Source organism: Octopus sinensis, linkage group LG2 (assembly GCF_006345805.1).
Source record: "Octopus sinensis linkage group LG2, ASM634580v1, whole genome shotgun sequence".
In the NCBI taxonomy this organism is placed as follows: Eukaryota; Metazoa; Mollusca; class Cephalopoda; order Octopoda; family Octopodidae; genus Octopus; species Octopus sinensis.
In genome coordinates, this window is record NC_042998.1 from 143,155,293 (window position 1) to 143,181,234 (window position 25,942).

Consider the following 25,942-nt stretch of genomic DNA (forward strand, 5'->3'; position numbering starts at 1 on the left):
GCAAGTGATGAGAGATGTTAACAGTCCTGTCTGACTGGACAACAACAAAGCCTCTGGCCATAGCTGGCTCAAATATTCTACCTGTTTTATGTTCAAAGTGGGAAAACCCTAACCCTCACACCTGCCCTACAATGTCATTCTAAAAATAAACAAACACATCATTGAAATCTCAAAGCTACAAGATATTGCATGATTAATTCAAAATAATATGAATAAATAAGACAGTAATCTGAATGCTAAAGGGTTAATTTATGCCAAACAACCTTGCCTCTCAAACAAAGCAGAACACTGCAGAAGCATTGATTGGCAGAAATGACATAAACAAAAGGATTCCAGATACCAATACCATCATCATCAGACAATAGTGGACATTTTTCCATTCCACCAGAAATGGTAACAGATTTCTCAGAGAAAATAAACATTACAAGGCATCTACCAACTGCACAGAAATCCAACAAAACAAACAAACCAGGGAGGAATGGGGTTGCAGAAAAAGAATTAAAAATTAAGTTAAACTGCCCAGTGAAGGCGACTGACCCTAATTACTAAGGGCACAGCTGACACCAACAGAACTGAAGACATCAACTTCAACAGTAACAACCCACACATATAATTTCTTAATTCAATTTAATGACTTAACACCATCACTTGGCCGTTGGGTGTCCTTAGTGAAGTCCACCTGGCTGAAAAGATTTGCAGCAGATGTCCAAGATGAAGTTTCTTTCTCCTTTCCATTAGTCTCAGACACTCGGCAACAGAATATATAAAAGGTGTTGTCCTTCCTACTTTTAGGTCACTAAAAATCAATCAATGCAGCAATAAGTGAAGCTAAGAAATAAAAATCAAACACAGCCATCAGAAAATAAATTAAGTAAAATGGTTAAGAAGAGAAAAAAAGGGAGAGAGAGGGGAAATGTGTGTGTGTGTAAGAGACAGAAAGAGAATTTGTATGTGCATGATGTTATTGAAAAGTTACCATAAAAAGTTATTATTGACAATAAGTGAGAGAAAAGGAGTATGAGAAACTGAGAGTGAGAGAGAGACCGTATGAAAATAGACTTTTATAAACACAAGAAAAGAACCATTATTTGTCATTAAGGTTTAAAACAGAATAGTATGAGGTGTTTCAGACAGACAGATTGCAGATGGGTCATGTTACACTCTGTAGCCAGGGAGCAAACAAATCTGGCTTTGTATTGTGGACATATTCTAGCAAGTCAAAAGACCTTAAGTATACACCTTAACTATAATTATTCTGATATAAACCTGCCTCAGATCATCCACTGGTTCTATGATACAAACTCCAAGTTATAAAATTATTTAAATTAAAACCTTCCACCAAAATTCCATGTTAGTTTTATTTCTATATTTATTAAAAACGTTATTTAAAATAATTATATTCAAATACCAGCTTAATAATGACAATGCTATTTTACTAAATTCTTTAGCATTTTCAAAATTAATTACAACGAAAGCAGTGTATTTCAAAAGAGATACAGTAGCAAAAGGATTACAGTGATCTAAATTAAAACCTTCCTTCAGCAATTCTCTTTAGTTAAATTGCCAAATAGATAAACATTAAACAACAAATACTGAGAAGGGAAGCAGTAGTAAAACACTGAATCATACTGTTCAATCATCAACCTCCACTACAGCTCAGCCCTACTCTAACATCTCAAATTGTTCTGTGCCTTTTCAATTGCTTTTGCTTGTATCTCAAAGCAGACGGGGTTGAGAAAATGAAAGAGAGAGCGAATGTAAGTGTATATTGTGTGCTTACTAAAATATTGTTTGTTCATCATTATTTATTTAAATTAATTACAGCTATTATTATTATATTTTTTTTTGGCTATATCACAGTATCGCACTTTAACGATAATAACCTTCTAACCTCTCATTCACACTTGCTCCACCTCTACTCATTTTCCCTCCTTTTCTCCCCCTCTATATAGAACACAATCTTATCTCATTCTCACAGCACTGCACTGTTCTACTATAGAACTTAATGATGGCATGCACCAGTGTGCATGGCAATCAACTTCTGCTGCAACTGCAGCTGTACTGAATATAAAGAGTAACAGCACTACCAGCTGGATGCAGACTGCCTACTCATGAAGTATGTTGCAAACTAAAACACAAATGTGTGTCCAAACACAGAGAGTGTACTCTGTTGACAGTAAATGTATAAACAAATCATGCAAACACACAACAATGGTAGAAACTAATAGATATGATGAGGGAAGGGAGTACGAGAGACAGAGTTTTAAAAAGATGCTTTATATATATATACACACATGCACAGACATCGTTTCGTTTTTACATCCATTTTTCCATGCTAACATGGGTTAGAGGAATATGCAACTGGGGCACTGTTTTACAGTCAAGATGCCCATCCTGTTCCGAACCTTTATTTGCTTTTCAAAATTAGGAATCTCTAATTTGACAGGTCTTCAAAGGAACAAATCCAGTGGAAGATTTATTGACAGGAGAAATGATAATCAACAGTAATTGTAGCTCATGATTTTCAGAAGCAACATACAGCATAAGTACGTGCACTATATATATATATATATATATACATATACATACATACACATACATACATACATACATACATACATACATACATAAATATACATGTATATTCTTTTACTTGTTTCAGTCATTTGACTGTGGTCATGCTGGAGAACTGCCTTTAGTTGAACAAACTGACCCAAAGACTTACTCTTTGTAAGTCTAGTACTTATTCTATTGGTCACTTTTGCCAAACTGCTAAGTTACAGGGACATAAACACACCAACATGTCAAACGATGGTGAAGGGACAAACACAAACACAAAATTATATATACACATATATATACATATACACACAGATATATATATACACAAATATAGATATATATACACATATGATGATGATGATGATATATACGCACATATATACATACATATATAACACATACACACACATTATATACATGTGCACATGCACACACACATGCATACGCATACATATAGGGCTTCCTTCAGCCTCTGTCTATCAAATCCATCTGTAAGGCTTTGATCTGCCTGGGGATATAATACAAAAACACTTGCCCAAGGTGCCGTGCAGTGGAACCAAGCCCAAAACCATGTAGTGAAAAAAAAATGTAACATATTCACATACATAAGTACATGCATATGTAAAACAAATGTTGGTAATAGTAATGGAGTGTAACAGATGATGATGATGAAGATGATGATATGATGGTGGTGGTGGTGGTGTACACAGGAGAGAAGACAGGCAGAGAGCAGGAAAAGGAGGCAGGAAGTAGGAGGAAGGAAGGAAGATAGAAGAGAGAGATAAAGTAGAAACTTTTACTTATTTTGTAGTCACCCCCTCCCTCCCCACCCTCTTCTTTTCTGCTTTTCTTTGTCTCTTCTCTGTTTTCACTCCAGGACCATTAAATATCTCCATCACCCCTATTATTTCTTTTTTAAACCTGCACACCACTGCATCATAACATGCAGCAATGCAGGTCAGTTAGGTATTCATTTGATCAGCTGCACAGCCAGTTGGTTAAAACAACAGATGGGAGGGAAGGTTCACCTGCATCTTCTCACAAAATGCTACTGGACACCTCTGATGACAGGTGGAAAGGACACGGACCATCGGTCCACTGAAAACAAAGAAGAAAAAAAGAAAATCAATATAAATAAAACACAAACATCGAAGAAATAATATTAGTTTACATGAAACATTGACATATTTTACTTGTTTCAATCTTGAGACTGGTCATGCTGCAGCACTGCCTCTTTTTGCTTCTGGTTTTTTTTTTTTGTAGTCAAAGAAATCAAGACCAGTACATTTTTTTTTAAAGTACTGGTTACTAGCATTTATTCTATCGGTGTCTTTTACCAAAATGCTAAGTTACAGGGACATAAACACACTCCAATCAGTTGTCAAGCAATGGTGGGGGACAAACACAAACACTTCACATATATACTCTTACTTGTTTCAGTCATTTGACTGCAGCCATGTTCGAGTACCGCCTTCAGTTGAGCAAATCGACCCCAGGACTTATTCTTTGTAAGCCCAGTACTTATTTCTATCAGTCTCTTTTGCTGAACTGTTAAGTTACGGGGCACGCAAACACACCACCATCGGCTGTCAAGCGATGTTGGGGGGACAAGCACAGACACACAAACACATACATATATATATATATATATACGACAGGCTTCTTTCAGTTTCTATCTACCAAATCCACTCACAAGGCTTTCGTCGGCCGAGGCTAAAGTAGAAGGCACTTGTCCAAGGTGCCATGCAGTAGGAATGAACCTGGAACCATGTGGTTGGGAAGCAAGCTACTTACCACACAGCCACTCCTGATTATATATATATATATATATATATATATATATATTCTTTTTTCACTTGTTTTAGTCATTTGACTGTGGCCATGCTGGAGCACTGCCTTTAGTTGAACAAATTAACCCCAGGACTTATTCTTTGCAAACCTAGTACTTATTCTATTGGTCACTTTGGTGGAAAACACTAAGTTACGAGGACATAAACACACCAACATAGATTGTCAAGCAATGGTGGGGGAACAAACACAGACACATACACAATGGGCTTCTTTCAGTTTCAGCCTACCAAATCCACTCACAAGGCTTCGGCTGGTCCAAGGTTTTAGTAGAAGACACTTGCCCAAGGTACCACAGTGGGACTGAACCTGGAACGATGTGGTTGGTTAGCAAGCTTCTTACCACACAGCTACACCTATATATGTATGTGTGTGTGTGTGTACACACACACAGAGTTTTGCCTACCAAATCCACTCACAAGGCTATAGTCAACCCGAGGCTATAGTAAATCCATTTGCCTAAGCTATCATGCAGTGGGACTGAACCTGGGACCATGTGGTTGGCAAGCAAACTTCTTACCACACAACCACACTTGTGCCTATAATATAGGTAAATGACTTTTTAAATTTAGTTTTGAAAAGCCAAAACAATGTGAGATATAAGAAGGTAAGACATTGGTCCTAAGCACAAAATGAACAAAATACAAGGTAAAAATACAGATCATTGACTTATGATCATCATCATCATCATTTAATATTCAAGTCTTCCTGAGTCTCACTCCTCCACAAGTTCCATCCATTTTAAGTGATCAGCACTTCTGTATACAAGTGTCTACATACATATGCATCACATGACCAAACAAGTGCAGCCTTCTCTCTTGCACACGGCATTTAATTCATCTTATCCCCAACATTTCCCTCAGTACACTAGCACTGTCACACATTTACACTGACATTGCACATCAAATATGTATAGTTATATTCTCATAATTACAACAGCTGAGTGAGTAGTGATGCTACTACTACTCTGAGAACATTGGAATACTATTCACATATCCAAGGCGGAATTGCTACCACAGACACACGCACACACACATACATACAGCATTAGAATATTATTAACAGCATCATTTAGCATCCACTTTTTCATGCCTGCATGGGTTAGACAGGATTTCTGGAGATAGATTCTCTATTTCCAGATGCCCTTTCTGTTGCCAACCATCATCTGTTTCCAAGCATTTTTCACAGAAAACTAGAAACAAACATTGCTTTGTAACACAATGATACACATTTACAATCATTACATGATGCTAAGATAAGGCTGTACACACACACACACACTACAACTCATATATCTGGAACATTACTACAACTCCACAGATATACTGCACTGGAGTTATTAACCACATATTTGATACAGTTATGCTACTCCACACTCACACAAACATCCATCATATCCAAAAACTGATTTAGCAAGGGCGGTGCTATGATTCAAAAATATTTTCTTTTATTATCTCTGCCTCTTCTAACCCTGACAAAACAATATCTGCTCCTCTGAACCAGAAAATTACATCCCATTAATCCTACAGCTCCCCTTTCATTAATCTCAATTGGCCACACTCCATGTACCCAACACTAGATGCTGAAAATAAACATTATTCTCAATCAGGCTTGAAGGGTCACAGAAACTAATAATATGAAAAAAAAGATGTGTGGTGAAGTGCCTAAGCCATAGTTATGTTTAAGCACTTATGAGCATGAGTGCTTTTATTCATACTTACTTGTATTAAGCCATGTTCAGATAACTGTGATGACTGAAAATGATCTTTAAGGAGATCTTGAGAAAAGCTGGTGTGCATCCTGTAACCTTCGGCCTCTTTTACCTGGTCCCCACACAAACGATATAGGTCTATAATACAGAAGAAAAAAACAGTTATGAAATTAAGCACATCAACAGTAATTAGAAATAGCAACACAATCATTATCAACACTACCACAACTATGTCTAGACTGTCACACAACATCCATATGATTAATATGGGATTTTTCAGCTAGGTAGATGCAACTTGTATACAAGATATGGATCAGTGGAGCACAACTGTTTGATCAAGTATCTTTATGTCTATCATAGCTGTGCTCAATCAAGGTTGACAAGAGTAACCCAACAACAATAATATTACAGCAAATCAAATGGTCTCTCAATATTGCAGCCATATTTTCCTCAATAAACTCTTCTCTAGCTTTAAAATTGTGACCAAATGTTTAAAATCCTGGTTTTTATGGCAGTATCATGTAACAGTGATGACAGGACCAGAGCCAGAATGCTGAAACATAACACATTTCATATCTACAAGACAGTGGTTCATAGTTGTGAATTGTTCTGACAAGTTTTAAAAGTAATCATCATATCATTGTTCTGCTTAAAATCACAATATTTAGAGAGATTTTATTTCAAACTTGTACAACTCATGCCAAAGTGGAAAAAGAGATATTAACACTATTTTTACCATATTTCTGTTGAAATACACCGTCAATGTTTCAATGAAATTAGTAAAACAACTTTGCTGTTATTTAGCTGGTGTTAGGAAAAAAGGCTTTAATCTAGGTATCTTTTAGACAGGAAGTTTGTATCATTGAACCAAGGGTGGTCCTGAGTGGGTTGCTATCAAAAGGGTTAAAATAATGAAAGTCTATACTAGAATGGGAAAATAGACATTAAATAGATAAATGAATGAATGTTGTAGCAATGATCCAAAATATATTATCATCACCATTCAATGCATGGGTTAAATGTTTTGTCAGGATCCAATGAGCCAGATGACTGCATTGGCCTCCAGTGTCTGGTATAGCATGGTTTCTACAGCTGGATGTCTTTCCTAATGCCAACCACTTTACAGAGTGTATTGGGTGATTTTTCCTGTGTGATCAGTATGAGTTAAAGTCATCAAGTAACTTGCAAGACAAAGGAAAAGCCTACAAGGGGAGGTGGCTTTATGGGAGGTGTTGAAAGGTATGAAAAAGGAACAACTAGAGGAGTCTTGCTTTAGAAGAGATACATGGCTACCACACTGGAAAGAAGATAGAGATATGGCGAACAAGATGTCAGAGCATAAAGATGTTTGGTCACCACAGAAAAATATAAGTAAAGCAAAACAAAAAAAAACAATAGGGAGAAGGTAAAGAAAACTGGAAAGAGTAACTTCCCTCATTAAGTAATACTAACTTAATTAAAGCATGCAAAATTACCTTTGAGTAATGAAGAGGCCCAGAGCTGAACATGTACATCCGGGATTTTACCAGCCAACTGCATGGCTGGAGTTACCATGTTCATGGCTTCCTGCAATAGAAAATAAACATGGCAGATGATAGCAGAGAATGAACTATTCCTAGAGAAATATATAGAAAAAATGAATAACTGAAGTAGAGCTTTACTGTGTGGATTTGTCTGGGATGAAATTTTGAACTAAGAACATAAAGATTTGGAAGAAATACCACTAAAACTTCTCTCTGACATGCTAATGATACTTCTAACAACAATAATAATAATAATAAAGACAAATTGATAGAGTTGTTAGTACATCAGACAAAATGCCTAGCAGCATTTCTTCCAGCTCTGTTTTGAGTTCCAACACCACCAAGCTTTGTCTTTCATCTTTTCAGGGTCAATGTAACAAATTTCCCTATCCCCATTAAAATTACTGGCTTTCTACCTGAATTTGAATCAAAACAATAATAATAATAATCTTTCATATTATAGCCATAATTGGTGAAAGGGAACAATCAATTACATCAACCCCAGTGATTTATTTTATCAATCCCGAAAGGATGAACGGCAAAGTCAACCCCAGTGGCATTTGAACTCAGAATGTAAAGACAGACAAAATGTCACAAGGCATTTTGCCTAGCAGGGTACCAATTCTGCCAGCTCGCTGCCTTAAACTCAGCAGAAAAGGTTAAAAGAAGAGACAGAAAGCAGACATTATAAGCCAAGATTTCTTATATGAGTAAAAACAGGGGTGGGTATTGTTGACTGGCTCATACTTATTTTATTGATTTTGGGTAGAATGAAAGGCAAAGTTGGACCTTAATAAAATTTATACAAAATTAACATCTTAAGATTTGTTTAAATATTAGAAACATAAGAAATATTTGTTTCACTGCCACATAAAACACTGGCACTGATTTAGTAACAGTTTATAAACTTCAAACATTTCAACTTCATTCGATAAGTCACAGCTTTATTTGTTGCTGTTGAACCTAGATCAACTCTGATCCAGCTGCATCATATTGAAAGAGACTCGAGACATGACTTTCCACATCTCAGACTATGTTATCCATGTCCTTCATTAAGACAATAAGAAACTTTAGTAACTATTTCTAGCAGGCTGAGCAGCCTTGCTGACTCATCCTGTTGTTTTTATAAGAATTTCAAGAAATTCATATTAAGTAAAAAAATTTAAAAAGTGAATTCTTAGTAACTTTTTCCTGAAATTTCCATAATTTCAAATTCAAGTTTCTAATCCCGTTTTATATAATGACAAAATAATTATCTCCCTTGTAATAACTGTGCCCATTAGGGGAACCACATGTTCATACTGTTTTTGGTTTTTAAAAATACTAGTGGTAGGTATCAGCAACTGAGTGACACTAGTATATTATCACTATATTACAATCCCTTGTCACTGCCACCAACATAAATACAGTGAACCAATGATTGATCTGTCAGTTACTTGTAATCCCTGACACTAATGTACACCAATTGTGAAATAAAAATAATATGTCAAAAAACCTTAACCAGAAAATGTGGAACAAATTTTCAAAAATAGCAAAAAAACAAAAATAACGAAAAATAATGATGCCAAATTATATTTACCCTGCTATTTCCTAATGATAAAAATATATGCCCTAATAAAACCAGTGAACATGATGTTAAACGATTTAAGTCTTCAGCATTGGCCATTTTCAGCGTCTCGCGTAGGTAGCGTCTGAAGAAAAAATACAAAGATAAAGAAATGTGGATTAACAAAACCAAATACAAGAAGTGAATAACTACAACAATATCCATCTACTTTCATCTTTTTTTTCCACTTAACTACTACCATTCTAAGTGGGGAAAAGAAAAGCATATTCTAGAAGTTCCAGAAGTTTTCTGGAACTTCCAGAAGTTTTCCATCTTTGATGAAATGTCTCACTTCATAAAATGTTTAATAAGTCAGAGGTTATGTCATGCAGATGATCACTTCAAAAAAGAATGAAATAATGCTTCATGATAATCAATGATTTTTATGAACAATGTATGAAGTATAATCAAAAACAAATGTGAGTTCTATGCAACTTTTTCTTTAAATTTCTTCAATTTCAATTTTCTAGACCTGCATTGAATTATGACAAAATGATTTATCTCCCTCATAATAGCTGTGATAGAGGGACCACAAGTGCATGAAGAATATGAGATGAGAAAGTCATAAATATTAAAATTTATAGGGAAGAGAAAACAATTATATGACATTCATGCCTTTCTCCAAATGAAATAAATGAAAGAAAATTGTTAAAAGAACAGATTAATGTCAAGTTCTAAATTATCTGATGATGATCAGCTACAATATTTTCACATCACCACAGCACACTTCATGTTTAGAAAATATGAACATTCAACTATCTTTTTTTTTTATATACTATTTTACATCCATTTTCCAATACCTGCATAAGCAGATTTTTTTTTTCACTGTTGGAATAATTGTTTTTACAGTTGAAGATGTTTCCTACTATTAAAAATTTAACTGTGAAGATGCAAGACAGATTTGGGGGTATTTTTTTTTATCAATTAGCGTGGAACAAGAGTTATGTACCTTGCTGAGCAGTACGCTACAAAGGCTAATAAAATATTACTTCCTGACTATTCAATAAGTAATCCAGTACCCTAAATTTTATAACCATTCTATTTTATCTTTGATTTTAAAGCAAAATTCAACTAAAAGGAAGATAGTTTTAAAACAATAGTTTGAGTACATAGGGAATTGTGTGAACTTCTCTTGATCACAGTTACAAACTCAATTCAACATACCACATATGTATTTCTACATAGATTAAACATCAATATTGATTGCTTATATATAAGCAAAACACTCCATCAGTATTAATCGCTTTTATAAACACAAAACCTCATTACTGTTAATTGCTTATATAACCACAAATCCTATATAAAAATAAGGTCTCACAGTCATACATTGAAAAGAATTAATGAAGCATGTAAAGTGAATTGGCAACTTATAACATGAAGGTATGAAACTAAATGAAGCAACTTATTTTGTTTGTCACTCATTCTACTTAATCCATTGACCTTAATGATCTCTAATATAAAGTTATGAGGAATATGTGAGATGAGTTGGTGAAATATGATCTTCACTTGTTGAATCTCACAAAGAGACCAAGACTTCTTGCAATTTGCTGTGCTTAGGAAGACACATCAAGCTAAGTGAAATCGTGATCATGACCAGCACCGGTGACACATAAAGGGCACCCATGCCAGTAACATGTAAAAGGCACCCAGTGCACTCTGTAGAGTGGTTGGCATTAAGAAGGGCATCCAGCTGTAAAAACCAAGCCAAAACAAAATGCAGCTTTCCAGCTCCAGCCAAACCATCTAATCCATGTCAACATGTAAAACAGATGCTAAATAATGATGCTAATGCCTCTCTCTCTCTCACACACTCACTTCTACCAAATTCTCTGAGACTGACCAGAAACCATGTGATTGCAAAGCTAGTTTCTTAACCTTATCTTCAACTTATCTAAAAAAAACAATCATAATCACTGCCATCATCGCCATTTTAATGTCTACAATGGATATAGAAAGTAATGTCTGTAGAAAAACAGAAGAGACATTCATTACCACTCTTCCTCTTTTTCTAGCTTTGATACAGCAGAAAATTAATTAACACAGCCAATTAACTTGGGAAGAAATCATTTTTCGTGCTTTTTCCCCTTTAAAATTCTAACTCTGTTTTTAAAACCTTTTTAGCATTTAAACCAGCCATATTCAGCCCAAATATTGTTTTATGTTCAAACCAGCCAGATTTGGCCTCTCACACTACCCTTACAAAGTCATTCTAAAACTAAACAATCACACTGTCAAAAACTCAAAGCTTCAAAATAATGCATGATTTATTAAAAATGCCAATAAATAAGCATTGCATATGACAGAGTTATCTGAATCCTAAAGGCTAAAACCCCAAGTTTCATTTTAAACAGCATTACTCACTTGGCTTCATTATAGCCTGCCTGAAAGAATGCCTGCAATCCACGAACATAAAATGCAGAAGCCCGTAAACTGTGCGAGCTGAAAATAAAATAAAGGAAAATTTTATCAAGAACAAATAGATGAAAGAAACAATAAAGCAAAAATTAATCTTGAGAAAAGTTAATTTCAAGACACACCGCAGGCTTCTTTGGGGGGCATTGGATTGCATTACTGAAGCACTTAAATTCTATTCATTCACTTTCTTATATGTGCGTTTCTTACCAATGTGAATTTTACAGTCATCCAGCAATGTTTTTAATTAATATTTTAAATCCATTTTTGTACATGAGCGTATTAAGCAAATCTAAAATTTTTTTTTCCCAAAATATTTCACCTGTTTTATGCTCAAACTGGCCAACTCTGGCCTCTTACACCAACTCTACAATGTCATTCTAAAAATTAACAGTTATCTCATCAAAATCTTAGAGCTACAAAATTATGCATGAAGCATTACTTTTGATAGAATAATGTGAATGCTAAAGGGTTAGATAGAATATAAAACAAATTTTTAAAACCACAACAATAATTTTTTTTTCTGAAAACAATACGAAATAGACATGTCAATAACTTCATTTATATTATTTACAATTGATGGATATTTGTCCTCATCTTGTTTGTTGTTAACACAACGTTTTGGCTGATATACTCTCCAGCCTTCATCAGGTGGCCTGGGGAAATTTCGAACCTGGGTTAACAACAAACAAGATGAGGACAAATATCTGCCAATTGTGAATAATGTCCATAATTCCTCATCTCTTAAATATAGAACTGTATTGTCAATAACTGTTTCCAAAAGGTTTATAGTTACTTCTAGGAAAATTACTTTTATTTACAGTTTATTTTGTATTTTTAAGTCTTTCCCTTTTTGATTCCATATATACAAGTTAACTCAGTTTACATCCATGCTGAACTAGAAACTACAAAATCCTTCAGATAACTGAAATTTGCTTGAAGCCTTGTAAACACACCAGAATGGCATGCTGATAATAGACTTTTTCTCTGAACTTTTGGATTATTTTCTCTCTTACATTTGATAAGGGAAATCACTCCCAATATGTAATAGGAACATTATTGAACAACTTATGCAAGGTAATACAATAGCTTTTCTTTGTCTTCATTTATTGACATCCCTTTATATATTGTACCTAACTTCATCTGCATTAAAGATCTTAAAACAATATTCTGTCATTACAACTTTTAATATAATTTTTATTCCAATAAAATGGTTATTATACATACCCGATTCGGCTCATTACTTCACTGTCTGTTGACAACCTTCTATCTCTAGAAACAACACATTAAGAAACAATGACAGCTATATAAAACAAAGGAGGGAGGTGGTTATGAAGAGAAGGGGAGGAGGAAATGATCATAGCATTAAATTAAACTTGCCATGTATATATATATATATCACAGTATATGTATATACACCATTAGAAGGCCTGATGCTGCGTAATTGTCAAGATAAAATTTTTCTATAGGCTTGTGTTGAAAACAATACATATTCAAGCAAGATAAACACCATCAAAGCAGTGATTCACAAGAACAAATGTGTTTGGTCACTGTTATGCACCTGATTGCCATCTGCTTAAACAATCAACATTACAACTGTCCTTCATTTAAATTCCATGCTAACCCTTTTGATACCAACTCACCCAAAACTGGCCTGCTTCTAAGATATAAGCTTCCTGTTTTAAGGTGATCTAAATAAAAAACCTTCCATCCAAATTTCATGTTAATGTTCCAGATACCAGCTTAATAATGACAAATTTATTTTACTAAATTCTTTATTATTTTCAAAATCATTTGAAGCAAAGGCATTGTATTTCAACAGAAATGTGATAACAAAAGGTTTAATACTCCTCTTGAACCTTTGTAATTCAAAACCTGCACAAAAGACATGAGCAGGGAGAGTGCTCCAGACAGCTGACATTCTGGGATGGAAGAACTGAATGTAAGGGTTAGTGTTGGGCTATATAATTCGTAATAATTAAAGTCAGGTGTTGAAAACAACAATTTTATGATTACTTTGTATTTAAATGTGTATTAGCTTTATGAGATAAAAACTCATTAACTAAAATTTATGCTTATGGAAATAAAGAACAGTTGAAAAATATAACTTACGTGGAAGGAGAAACCTTCTGGGGTGAAACTACTGTTTCCAGAAGACTTATTAAATCTGTTTGTCTATTTGTTCGTAAATATACAATAGCAAGGTTCAGTTTTACAAATGTTCTTAAATCTACATCGGTAGAAAGCTGCAAGTAAAAGGATAAAAGAAAAAAATGATGAAAATGAAAAGTTAAACAAAAATATTTGGGTCAGCTCACACACTCAACTAATGATGCCTCTCATCTATTTACAAAAGACAGTAAAGGAGGGATTATGTGATTGCTTGACACCTGCTAGAAGTAGAAGCTAAAATCTATTTTGCCCACATTGTGGATAATGTAGTCTGACATATGTACTAATGATGATGATTTAGGTCTGAAACATATTTAATAAGTCTGCTAGATCAGAAATGATCAAGGTTCAACAACAAACCGGACTGTGGTTAGTCAAGTGAAATCAATATATATATATATATTTAAAGTTAAGGTGGCAAGCTGGTAGAATCACTAGCATCCAGGTAAAATGCTTAGCAGCATTTCATCAGTCTGAGATCAAATACTACCAAGGTTGACTTTGTTTTACGTCCTTTTGGGGTCAATAAAATAAGTAACAGTTGGGCACTGGGGTTAATGTAATCCACTTTCAACTTCCTCTGAAATTGCTGGCCTGGTGCCAAAATTTGAAACGAATTTATATGTAAAGTTCACCAATTGTTACAAAATCAATGCCTGCATTTAATGTGGCAGATGAATAAATATTTCTGTTTTGATCATTTAAGCAAATCTTAAAAAGCTTATTTTCTATGAATTTTATCGAAGATCAATTTTACCTTTTGTTCCACAGAGGCAACTTGTGTGATTTGCCTACCTTACAGTTCTGTGATGAGGAAACAACATCGAAGAGAGGAAATGGCTCTTGTACCATACTCTAGTTAACACATTCAACAGATCAGATTTCTTCCAAATGAAGATTTAAAGCAGATAGTTCTACCAATAAGAGATACTTGGTACATTTCATTTTAATTTTGTCTCAACACTGGTCCAGCAACAACAGTTGTAGCTGTTTAAACCAAGCAGATGTCTGATCAATTGATGACATTTCAACCATCTTTTAATAAAATATAGAGGACTACTTTAGCTGAGGTGTCCAAGCATTCCATATCAAGATGTTAGAATTTGAGTTAAGAGAAATTTAGCTATTATTTCTAGCAGGTTAGTCAACTGCATAGCAACTCCCTTATTCTTAGATTTATACAGTGGAGCATTATTTTACTTTGATTCTTAAAACTGAATATCACTTCAATGAAAGAGAACTTCTAGAGAATATAAAATCAGTGAATTAGCCCCCCCCCCCAAAAAAAAACAAATAAAAAATGTAATATGTTTAACATCTACAGAATTTTTGCCTAACATAAATGAAGGTTGAATTTGCAGCAGAAAACTTACTTTAAAAGCTGTATTAAACTGTGACTCTGCTGCCTCCATACAGTTCATAGACATAGCATAAAGGCCCTAGAAGGAGGGAAGAGACAGAAAATAATAATAAAAGTACATGAAAAGCTTTTATGTCGTGTGTATGCATGTGTTTCAATGAATGTTACCTTTATGTACAATAAGTATGTCTTATACATGAAGCTTCAACCTTAAACAGGAAAAAAATATGAAGTTGTGACATTAGTTTGTTTGTTTTACATCTATTTTTCCATGTTGTCATGGGTTAGATCAGTGGTTCTCAATCATTTTTTGCCTACAGACCCCTTTGATCTCTATTTTACTAAGATAGACCCTCCTGGTCATGCAATGTTTAAAAATATCCTATTATATTTTTTATAATTAAATATTATCAGGAACTGTATTAAAAAAATAAAATATTTTGTGTATTGTAAAAGTATAACCAATTTATTGCAGATAAATTTTAACAACAAAATCTTATAAGGACCCTCAAGTGCCCTATAGACTCTGGTTGAGAACCCCTGTATTAGATGAATACATATAACCAAAGGATTGTTCTGCAGCTGGATGCCCTTCCCGTTGCTAATCTTTATCTGTTTTTCAAATAAGGGAGTTTCCAATCAACTCATCTTCAAGACCACAAAGCTACTGGGTAATTTGTTGATGAGGAAATGTCAACCAATAATACCATCTGCAGCTCAGCTCAGCACAGAATGTAAAACATTCACACAGATTCAAATATATATATATACATAAGATATGTGTGTATATGAGTTAAAACAAACAACGAAGAAATACAAAGAAACTAAAGACAGGTCACTCACTAATAGTGTGTGTATTTGAGCTCCATGAGTTGAAAATAACCTGGGTTGTTGTTGGCAGACATTACAAGCCTGGAAGATCTGAAAGGAGACAGAAAATGTAAATAAATATTATTATTATTATTATATAGTCATTACATTAATTTTTAAAATATAATACAGTCATTATTATGGTGCTTTTCACACACACAAACACACTCATGCAACATTAATCACTCCTGCTAACCCTTATCCATCATTTACTAGATCCAACTCTCACATTTGTTCTTCCTTCATTAAATTCACCTCCTCATCCATATCCCATCTCTCATAATCCCATACACACCCCCACAACCTCTACCCACCCACACTCCTGATTCTTCTGTTTTAACTCACTTCATAGCTCAAGGGTCCACAATCACTCCTATCCTCTTTTCTAAACTGTATGTAGTCATGTAGTTCCTCTACAGTAAGAAACCCACCCTACTCTGGCTCCTTCTTTCACACTTTAATCCCTCATCTCCTAGTATAAATCTGTTCCTTCAGGATCAGGATTCATAGTTTTGAAAGCTGCAGGGTGACCTAGTCAAGTGCTGGTGGCACGAAAAAGCACCCAGTACACACAGTAAAGTGGTTGGTGTTAGGAAGGTCAACCAGCTGTAGAAACCATGTCAAAACCTACATCATCCTCATCAATTAACATCCGTTGTCCATGCTGGCATGGGTTGGACAGTGTAGCCAGAGTGGGTGGGGGGGGGCTGCACCAGAGTCCAGTATGATTTGGCATGGCTTCTACAGCTAGATGCCCTTCCTCATGCCCAATCACTAGAGTGCACTGGGTGCTTTTACATGGCGCCACACAATGTGGCCCTTGGACCCATCAGAACCTATGAAATGGTTCATCCTATACCACTATAGAACACAGTCATTAAATTACAAATTATTATATAAGTACACTAATTTACAGAGATTTAAGGTTTGGATGACAGAATCATAGAAATGTCTTCATAGTGCTCTGAAATTTTGCCATTATATCAACTATAAAATAACACTGATCTAATTCCTCTTTCAGTCAATAACCCAAAATATCTACAACAAGGTGATGCAGCAACTTCTGTTCTTGGCAACAGGATTTTTTATAAGTCCTTTGTTGTACTTGAAGGATCCAACAGTCAACATGAGATATGGTTTAAAAGGCACCAGATTTTTTTTTTAATCAATATTAATTAACAAGATTCTAAGAGAATCTCAAAAGAAATCTTGTCAACAAACAAAATTTTAGAGTCATCCACATGTGAAATTCATTTCTCAGCCTATTCTAAGACAACAAATCCACCTGATAAATCTACCATCTGATTTTGTTATATAATCCATATTTTTTCCGTGTGTGTGTAGTTTATTTGTTTAATGTTGGTGTTCTGTGGTAGCATGACTCTCACTCTCTCTCTCTGAAACTACAGAATTACACAACCCATGCTAGAATTTGACAAATGTCCATTCATTTTCACCACCCACTATTCCTTGGAAGCTCATGGGGATTTGAGTCCTGGGTTCTTCCTCCAAAGAGTCCTATCAGAAGCAAGTGTCATTACATGACAATCTAAACCCATATGGTTGACATATATAAGAACAAAGCTCTTTTTCTAACAGTATTATTGGCATTAACTGTTCCATATTACTAATCTCCTTTTTATTGACCTAAACATTATCGTGAACTGTCCTATATCACTGTAAATGAAACACCAAAGGATACCGATGAATATAGAAAAAGAGAAAGCAATCTTGAAAAATTGGTTGACTTACTTCTTGGATGGCAGCAGACTTACTGCCCATTATTAGACGACACATGACGATGTGTTCAAGCAGCATCAGTTGGAATGATGATAAGAGTGGATGGGCGTCCAGCACTGAAGAGGCAAAAAAAAGAAGGCTTTTAAAATATAAATAGGCCGGAAAATATGTTGCATTCAGAATCTTAGGTACATTAAAAAACATCAGAAGGATTAGAGCCTAACAGAGGGAACAGCTCAAAATAAGTATTTCTTCCATGTAGCTTTTACAGTGCATAAAGGTTGTGCAGGGTGAATTGACTCCAGCTTTAATGCAGTTAATATTTTAAATGAGGTCTGAGAATTTAGTAGTTGAAAGAAGAAATGGTGACTGAACAGTAACAGGGGGCTGTATGGATTGAAATGTGATTAAAGAGTTGTGCCCAGTGAAAAATGCAAAACTGAACTTCAGGTAGCGAAGGGACGAAACTCTTCCTCTACTAATTTTTTTTTTTTTTTCAGGCAGAATTATGTCTGCGAGGTGTGGCTGAACAAGTCAGTTGGTCTGAGGTGTACAACCAAGTTATCCACCCCGCCCATCTTCTGTTGCTTGCCCCACCACTCCATTTTTTCTCTTTTTTTGTCTCCTTGATGAGATAGTTCAGAGAGCAGAGTCTCGATAACTTCATCTTTTATTCTTTTTTTTTATTTCTTTTCTTGTCAAAATATGTTGCTAATATATAAATGTATCCAATTAACAAAAAAAAATTATCAACATAGGCACTGGCCTGGCTGTGGTAGGAAGCTTGCTTCCCAACCACATGGTTCCAGGTTCAGTCCCACTGCTCAGCACCTTAGGCAAGTGTCTTCTACTATACCACTGTGCTTACCAAAGCCTTGTGAGTGGATTTGGTAGACAGAAAGTAACCCATCATGTGTGTGTATGTGTGTGACCATAGCTTGATAACTGGTGTTGGTGTATTTACATCCTCAAAACTTAGCAGTTCAGCAAAATGAGACTGGTAGAATAAGTACCAGGCTCAAAAAACGAAAGTCCTGGGGTCGATTTATTCAAGTAAAACTCAAGGTGGCAGTCACATGACAGAAATAAGTAAAAGATAAAAGATTGATTCACAGCAATCAAAACTTTTGTAAACATTAGCAAGAAAATAATTTTTCTTTCCCCACACTCCCCCACATCAAAATCGCAAATATCTACAGTCATTCTTGCGCATACAAAAATATAAAATGCAAAATAATGAAAACATAATTACTTTTTAATTTTTCAATCTGCATGAGAGCTTTGTCAGTATATTTTTGTGCTTTGTCCATGTAGCCCGCCTGCATGGAATGCATCACTGTAACCTGTAGAAGGAAGAGGGTAGCAACAGTGATGTTAGATACATACAGTGTTGATTTACCTATTGTTTGATCATGCCAGCATGGAAAGCAGATGTTAAATGAGGATGATGATATATTAGTTAATGTCAAGTATTTTGAATTAAAGTAATAGGGCTTAAGACAGTCATATATATGTGAAGGGGGTTAGGGTTTTGGTCTCATGATCATCATCATGTCATGGGTTCAATTCCTGAACTGGGGAGCAGTGTCTTTAGGCAAGGTGTTTCATTTCACTGTTAGGCGACCTAAATGAATGTGTGTATGTCTCCTTATTTTGACACTGCATAATAGTTGTAAACATTTGTCACCATCATACAACTGATACCCTTTGTTTCCAACCTTCCAATGTGAAACGTGACTAGCCATGAGGAAATACAATCTTGCCTGGAAACAGGTGAGGATTGGTGACAGGAAGGGCATCTGGGTGTAGAATATCTGCTTCAACAAACTTCATCCAACCCATGCAAGCATGGTAAAATAGACATTAAAATGATGATAATGATAATCTTTAATGGTAGATGTGCAGTCTGTAGAAGTTGCTACCAATGTAAGATCTGTTACATTTATTACAAGTTATGCAGTATACCACATAGACCTATGAATATATACATCCACATTGTTGATAGGCCAGCTGACTAACATATAATGAAACCACTGCCAGACATATTTCCTCTGGGAAGATCCAATGCGTGTCAAATGTATATTCAACCTAACTCTATGAATCACTTGACAGCAATTTTAAAAAACAAGTGTTGTTTCAAGGAGGTAGAGAAGGCATGAACTTTCTTTGTGGGTATATTATCAAGCTGATGCCCTAGCAAAGGATGCTGTGTAGCAGCATTCAAAATGGAACATAAAGTAAAATATGATACCACCCACCCACTTGGAGAGCAGTAACCTCCAAACAAGAACTGACTCAAGCCATGAAAACATTTCCAACACATGCCATCATGAAAAGATGTAAAATGATCATGATGAAGATGACAATTATGATGATGATGATGATGATGATGATGATGTTGGTGGTGTCAATGGTGCTTTTGTACTCAATAAAATCATTGTTTGTTATAGTCAAGAAATATAGTCAATATTTCATACACAATGCTAAACAAATATTGAACCGATAATGAATGATCAATACCTGAAATTGATTGATTTAGATGATATAATGAATTTTTAATGAAACTTTAGACCAATGTAATCAATGATTAATACAACTTTAATCAATAACCAATATCTAAATATCATTTCAGAATAAAAAAAAATCTAAATGATTTGAGTTCAAGTCAGTATATGGGTATTAAATAAAATTCTCAGTCATACTCACAAGATAAACTAAGACACACATATGTTCTTTGGGTAACCATTGGAACTGGTCTATCTGGTTGCTAGAAAGTGGTTCTGAAAAAAATCAGGAAATGCATCATCAATAAAACTTGCAACACAGTTCTATATACATATGAAACAAAAGAGAGAAATTCTTGTCTGATATTGAATTTTCTTTTTCTGTTTTTAATAGACAAACTTTGCAGTCAATTTAAATATATTTACAACACATTGACCTGAGAAAAGGGTAGTTTCAGTGCAATCTGCCACCAAGAAAAATTCTTGCTAGAGGACAAAAATGTTAAAACATCAAAGTGATTTTATAGCACCCCCTATTGGGGTCTTCTATAACCCCAGACTGACTGACTGACCAAAGCTTTGTGAGTGGATCTGGTAGTCAAAAACTACAAGAAGCCCATCATGTGTATGTGTAAATATAAATAAGTGTTTCGGATAACTCCCACCTGTTTCCTCTTGAAGCACATCTGCTTATTCCATTATCATAATCAATATGCATCCATTCATAGTCAGTGTTGTATGTAGATCAAAACACATTAAAATTGAGAATTATGGAAATATTATTTGCAGAGTTGCTGAATAACAAAACAAGAAAATGGAAATTTTTTGGTACATGTGTAATAGAGATAAAATAATACCAAAGAACTTCATTTTTCTGTTTTGTGTGTGTATATATATAGGCTTAGAGGTTAGGATACTCAGCTCACAAACATGAGGTCGTGAGTTTAATTCTTGGCAATGCATTGGGTCCTTCAGCAAGACACTTCATTTCATGTTGCTTCAGTCCACTCAGCTGGCAAAAATGATTAGTATTTGTATTTCAAAGGGCCAGCCCTGTCACATTCTGTATCATGCTGAAGCTTCTTTAGAATTATGTAGTAACTGACAAACTGTCAGTTAATTATATATATATATACATATATATAACATTAATAATAAGGAGAATGGAACCTAACTGAGAGCAAACATGGTATCTGCTTATATATATATTGGGTCATCCTAATATTTTATTTTTCAAAATTAAGATAAAGTTCTTTTTTAATCTAAAACATACTCTCCCTCATTTTCTACAATACTCTTCCACCTATCTGGTAGACTTACTTGCAAGGCCTCTCTTCAAAAGTCCACTTGTCCATGACAAAAAATACTCTTCTAGTGCTGTTCTGACCTTGTCTACAGAATTCATATTTTTTCTGTCCAAATGATTTTGAGGATTGCAGAATAAATGATAATCAGATGGGGCAATATCCAGGTAGGGTATCGTTTCCCATTCGAACTGCTCCAGCCTTTGGAATGTTATTCTTGCTATATGTAGCCAAGCATTATCCTGATGGAAGAACATCTTTTGTTTTGAAACCAACGATAGCTGTTTTTCTTCTCGCGCCAACTTGAGCCACTCAAGCTGCTAGAAGTAGATCTCCTTTGTAATCATTTGGTTTGGGTTTAAATGTTCAAATTGGACTAAATTTTTCATATCCTACCAAACAGATAACAACTTACATGGATGAAGACTTTCTTTAGCCAGGGGTGCCACTGTTTCTCCTTTCCCTAACCACTGTCATTGGCGCTTGACATTTTTAGAGAACCCATTTCTCTTCACCAATCACTATTCAGTTGAAAAAAGAGTACACATTCACTCGATGCACATGATTAGACTCGGAAAGTTTGTGAGGAACCCATTGACCCAATTTGCTGACTTTTCCGATGGTATGCATGGAAAAGTAGACATTAAACAAGGATGAAAATGACATATGATCAATGGATTAGACTCATCAATGGTATCTTATGATAATAAAAGAACACTGGATTTTAAATATAGAGTCATGTCTAACTAGTTTAATGTCTTTAGTTTTATTAATTATCTTTCAATTTTAAATAAAAAAAATTTTTTTTTTCAGCTTACCATCATCTGAATGTAACTGGGTAACTGTTTGTATACTCTGTTGTAACTGTTTTAAACATGGTTTTACACTTTTTACCTGAAAGACAACAAAAAACAAACAAATAACTGATTTGGCATTAAATTAACTGATTTCTGATACTGAAATAAGAATTAATTAATAATTAACAGGAGATATTAACCCTTTCATCATTGTATTTCTACTGAAGTACACTTCCTTCATTTGAAAATAATGAAAAATTTAGTGAAATAACTCAGTCGTTATTAGACTGGTATTTAGAGTACAAATTAACATGTAATTTTGATGGAAAGCTTTTAATTTAGATCACTTTAAAACAGGAAGTTTGTATCATAGAGCCAGAGGCATTCATTCTCAGGTGAGTTGATATCAAAAGAGCCAAGAGAATTAAAAATTTAATTAAAACAAACATTAGATTATGCTCCATTCTGCTGATATACATTTTTGTTTTTGGAAAAGTATCTGCATATAATATAATTCAATATAAAAGTTGGTTGATTTATTTTTCCAGTCACATTTTACATCATATAGAGAGGGAGTGAGAGAAATGGGCAAGTGCATAAACTAGACTTGATGCAGGAGGAGGAGAGGGAATAAATCATAGTAATTATGGGAGGAGTTATGCAAATGAGAAATTTGGTTTATTTAAATTTATTTTAGTGATACATAATTTGATTTAGAAAATTAGTATTCATTTCCTCATTTTGTATAAGCATCAAGTAACACAATAAAAGATGAATTATAATTATTATATGTATGTCATGTGAAGGCACATGGCTCAGTGGTTAGAGCGTTGAGCTTACAATCATGAGGTAGTGAGTTCAATTCCTGGACCAGGCTGCGTGTTGTGTTCTTGAGCAAGACACTTTATTTCACGTTGCTCCAGTTAACTCAGCTGTGGAAATGAGTTGTGACATCACTGGTGCCAAGCTGTATCGGCCTTTGCCTTTCCCTTGGATAACATCAGTGGTGTGGAGAGAGGAGGCTGGTATGCATTGGCGACTGCTGGCCTTCCATAAACAGCCTTGCCCGGACTTGTACCTCGGAGGGTAACTTTCTAGGTGCAATCCCATGGTCATTCATGACCAAAGGGGGTCTCCCATGTATGTCATATTTACTGCTATTACTCACTGTAGCAAAAATATACTTCAAAGTTACTCATCATATAATAGTTAAACACTTTAGTAGTAAAATAATTCTAAGACTTTTATCTTTGTGTTCCAATCATTGGACTGCAACCATTCTGGGGCACCACCCTGAAGGGTTTAGACTAATAAAACCATATGGTTGCAAAGTGAACTTCTTAACCACACAGCTACCTCTGTGCCAATGGCTACCACCTACATCTATGCTCACACCTGTGCCTTGACAAGTAAAGAATATATCACAACCAACAGACAATTCCAATAAATATCTTACTTAGAAGAATGAAATATATCAATAACAAAGGAAATGACACATCATCATCATCATTTAGCATTTGTTTTCCATACTGGCATAGGTAAGATGGTTTGACTGGGGCTGGTAAACCAGAGAGCTGCACCAGGCTCCATCTGTTTTGGTTTGGTTTCTACAGCTGGTTACCCTTCCTAATGCCAACCATTCCACAGAGTGTACTGGCTATCTTTATTGTGTCACCAGCACAGGTGCCCTTCGCATGTCACTGGCACAGGTGCCTTGCGCATGTCACCAGCAATGGTCACAGCTACAATTTCACTTAGCTTGACACATTTAGATTTAAAAGTTGAATGATGAAAATTAAAAGTTTGAATGACAAAGGTCAAAAAGTAAAAAGGAAAAAACAATATATTATATACACACCTGCCCAGCCATTAAATAGTGACAAACTTGAAGAACTAAGAAAAATACATTAAGAGATTCTTTTTGAGTTGGTGATCCTTGATAACGTTCAATTAAAGCACCGGCCATTGAAAGAACCTCCTTCACCTCAGGCATCTTTTTATCAACTAATAGTAACTAGAAATAAAGAAACAAGAAAATCAAACAGGCACAAATAATTAATAAAGACAGACAAAATAAAATTTAAAAACTAACACTAACATTAATCCAACTTGAAATTCAACATTAAATCATATCTGTTATCCCCTCTCTATATATGCTATGCATAAGGGCATCAAAGATCATGAACATCCATGCCCAAGTATTAAGATTTATGATTTTTCTTGGGAACGATACAAAAGTGATTTTTCTGTTTACCTTATGCTTGTTCAGTTAAAGTTTACTGTTAGTCTCCTGCTCTCTTGAACTTATCCCTTAACCCTTTAGTATTTAATCTGGCCATACCCAGCCCAAATCTGTTTTTTTGTTAAAACTGACCAGAACCAACCTCTCATACCTACCCTACAATGTCATTCTAAAAATATACAAACACCTTGAAGCTACAAAATAATGCAAGATTAATTCAAAGCAATGTGAATAAATAAGCAATACATTTGGCAAAAAAATCTGAACGCGAAAAGATTAAGTACAGTTTAAGCTTTAACTCTTAGGCAAGGAGACTGATTCATGTAACAGCAGAGCATATCCCATATACTGGTGGCCCTGTGTAATACATGTATAAAGGCTAGTGCTCCTCCAAATCCTTTATGCATTACCCACTGGACATTTCCAAAGATGAGTAAAAGATTTGTTAATGGAAGGCCTACAAATAAACCACATTGCAACAATCTGGGACTAAAAATATTCAGAGGAGAGCAAAAAAAAAATAAACTACAGGTGGAGTAAGAAGCATTAACTTTGCAATGAGATGGAACTTACCATTCCTTTACTGAGTAGAAACAATAGGCGTAGGTAATCAGACTTGGCTGACAAAGCAAAATCGGAACCAACACCCAATAACTGGCATGCAGACACATAGTCTCGTTCAGAGGCATGGATTTGCTGATCAAAGGGAAAAAAAAATAAAATAAAAATAAAAACAAATTCTATTTAAAACAATGCAATAAACAAAATTATTCCAAATAAAATGGTCAATTTAACTGAGATCTAGTTGCAGAGATGTTCAGATTTATCAATTTATAGGCAGAGGCTTTAATTACTAATTTAACTAAAAGTATACATATAAAAAATATGAGAGATCACTATATGGATCCCTTGTATGTATACACACAGGTGCAGTGATGCAAACAGAATAAATAGAATTCAAAATATGAGTAAATTAATATCTTCATTGATATTCAAGGGACGAGAGTTTCGGACATTGGCACTTATCAAACTAGTTTGATAAGTGCCAACACACAAAACTTTCAGCCTTGATAAGTGCCAATGCACAAAACTCTTGGTCCTTGAGTCACTCTATTACTTCTGCTATATATATATATATATATAAAAACCTTTCTTTTTAGTTGGCATGTAAATAATAGACAACTTAGTGTGCTATAAACTTCCTGTTCAATCAAATCAACAAATAAATTCCAGTTGGAACCACTTCATTTTATTTCCACTACTTATGTCCTTGACAAAGGCACAAACATTA

At 34.7% G+C, this 25,942-nt stretch overlaps 1 protein-coding gene across 1 annotated transcript in view; it reads right to left on the reverse strand.

Moving 5' to 3' along the window:
* Positions 1-2,926: 2,926 nt before the first annotated feature.
* The window catches only part of LOC115229491 (MAU2 chromatid cohesion factor homolog), a 71,045-nt gene continuing 48,029 nt past the window's right edge, over positions 2,927-25,942 (reverse strand). The window contains exons 5-19 of the mRNA XM_029799831.2: positions 25,225-25,347; positions 24,268-24,423; positions 22,431-22,506; positions 20,511-20,584; positions 19,057-19,147; positions 17,817-17,920; positions 16,038-16,115; positions 15,208-15,273; positions 13,775-13,908; positions 12,890-12,934; positions 11,612-11,689; positions 9,224-9,335; positions 7,597-7,687; positions 6,132-6,259; positions 2,927-3,660 (exon numbers count right to left, since the gene is read on the reverse strand). Coding sequence (XP_029655691.1) covers positions 3,601-3,660; positions 6,132-6,259; positions 7,597-7,687; positions 9,224-9,335; positions 11,612-11,689; positions 12,890-12,934; positions 13,775-13,908; positions 15,208-15,273; positions 16,038-16,115; positions 17,817-17,920; positions 19,057-19,147; positions 20,511-20,584; positions 22,431-22,506; positions 24,268-24,423; positions 25,225-25,347 — 1,416 coding nt within the window. The 3' untranslated portion in view covers positions 2,927-3,600. The remainder of the gene's footprint in view (positions 3,661-6,131; positions 6,260-7,596; positions 7,688-9,223; positions 9,336-11,611; positions 11,690-12,889; positions 12,935-13,774; positions 13,909-15,207; positions 15,274-16,037; positions 16,116-17,816; positions 17,921-19,056; positions 19,148-20,510; positions 20,585-22,430; positions 22,507-24,267; positions 24,424-25,224; positions 25,348-25,942) is intronic.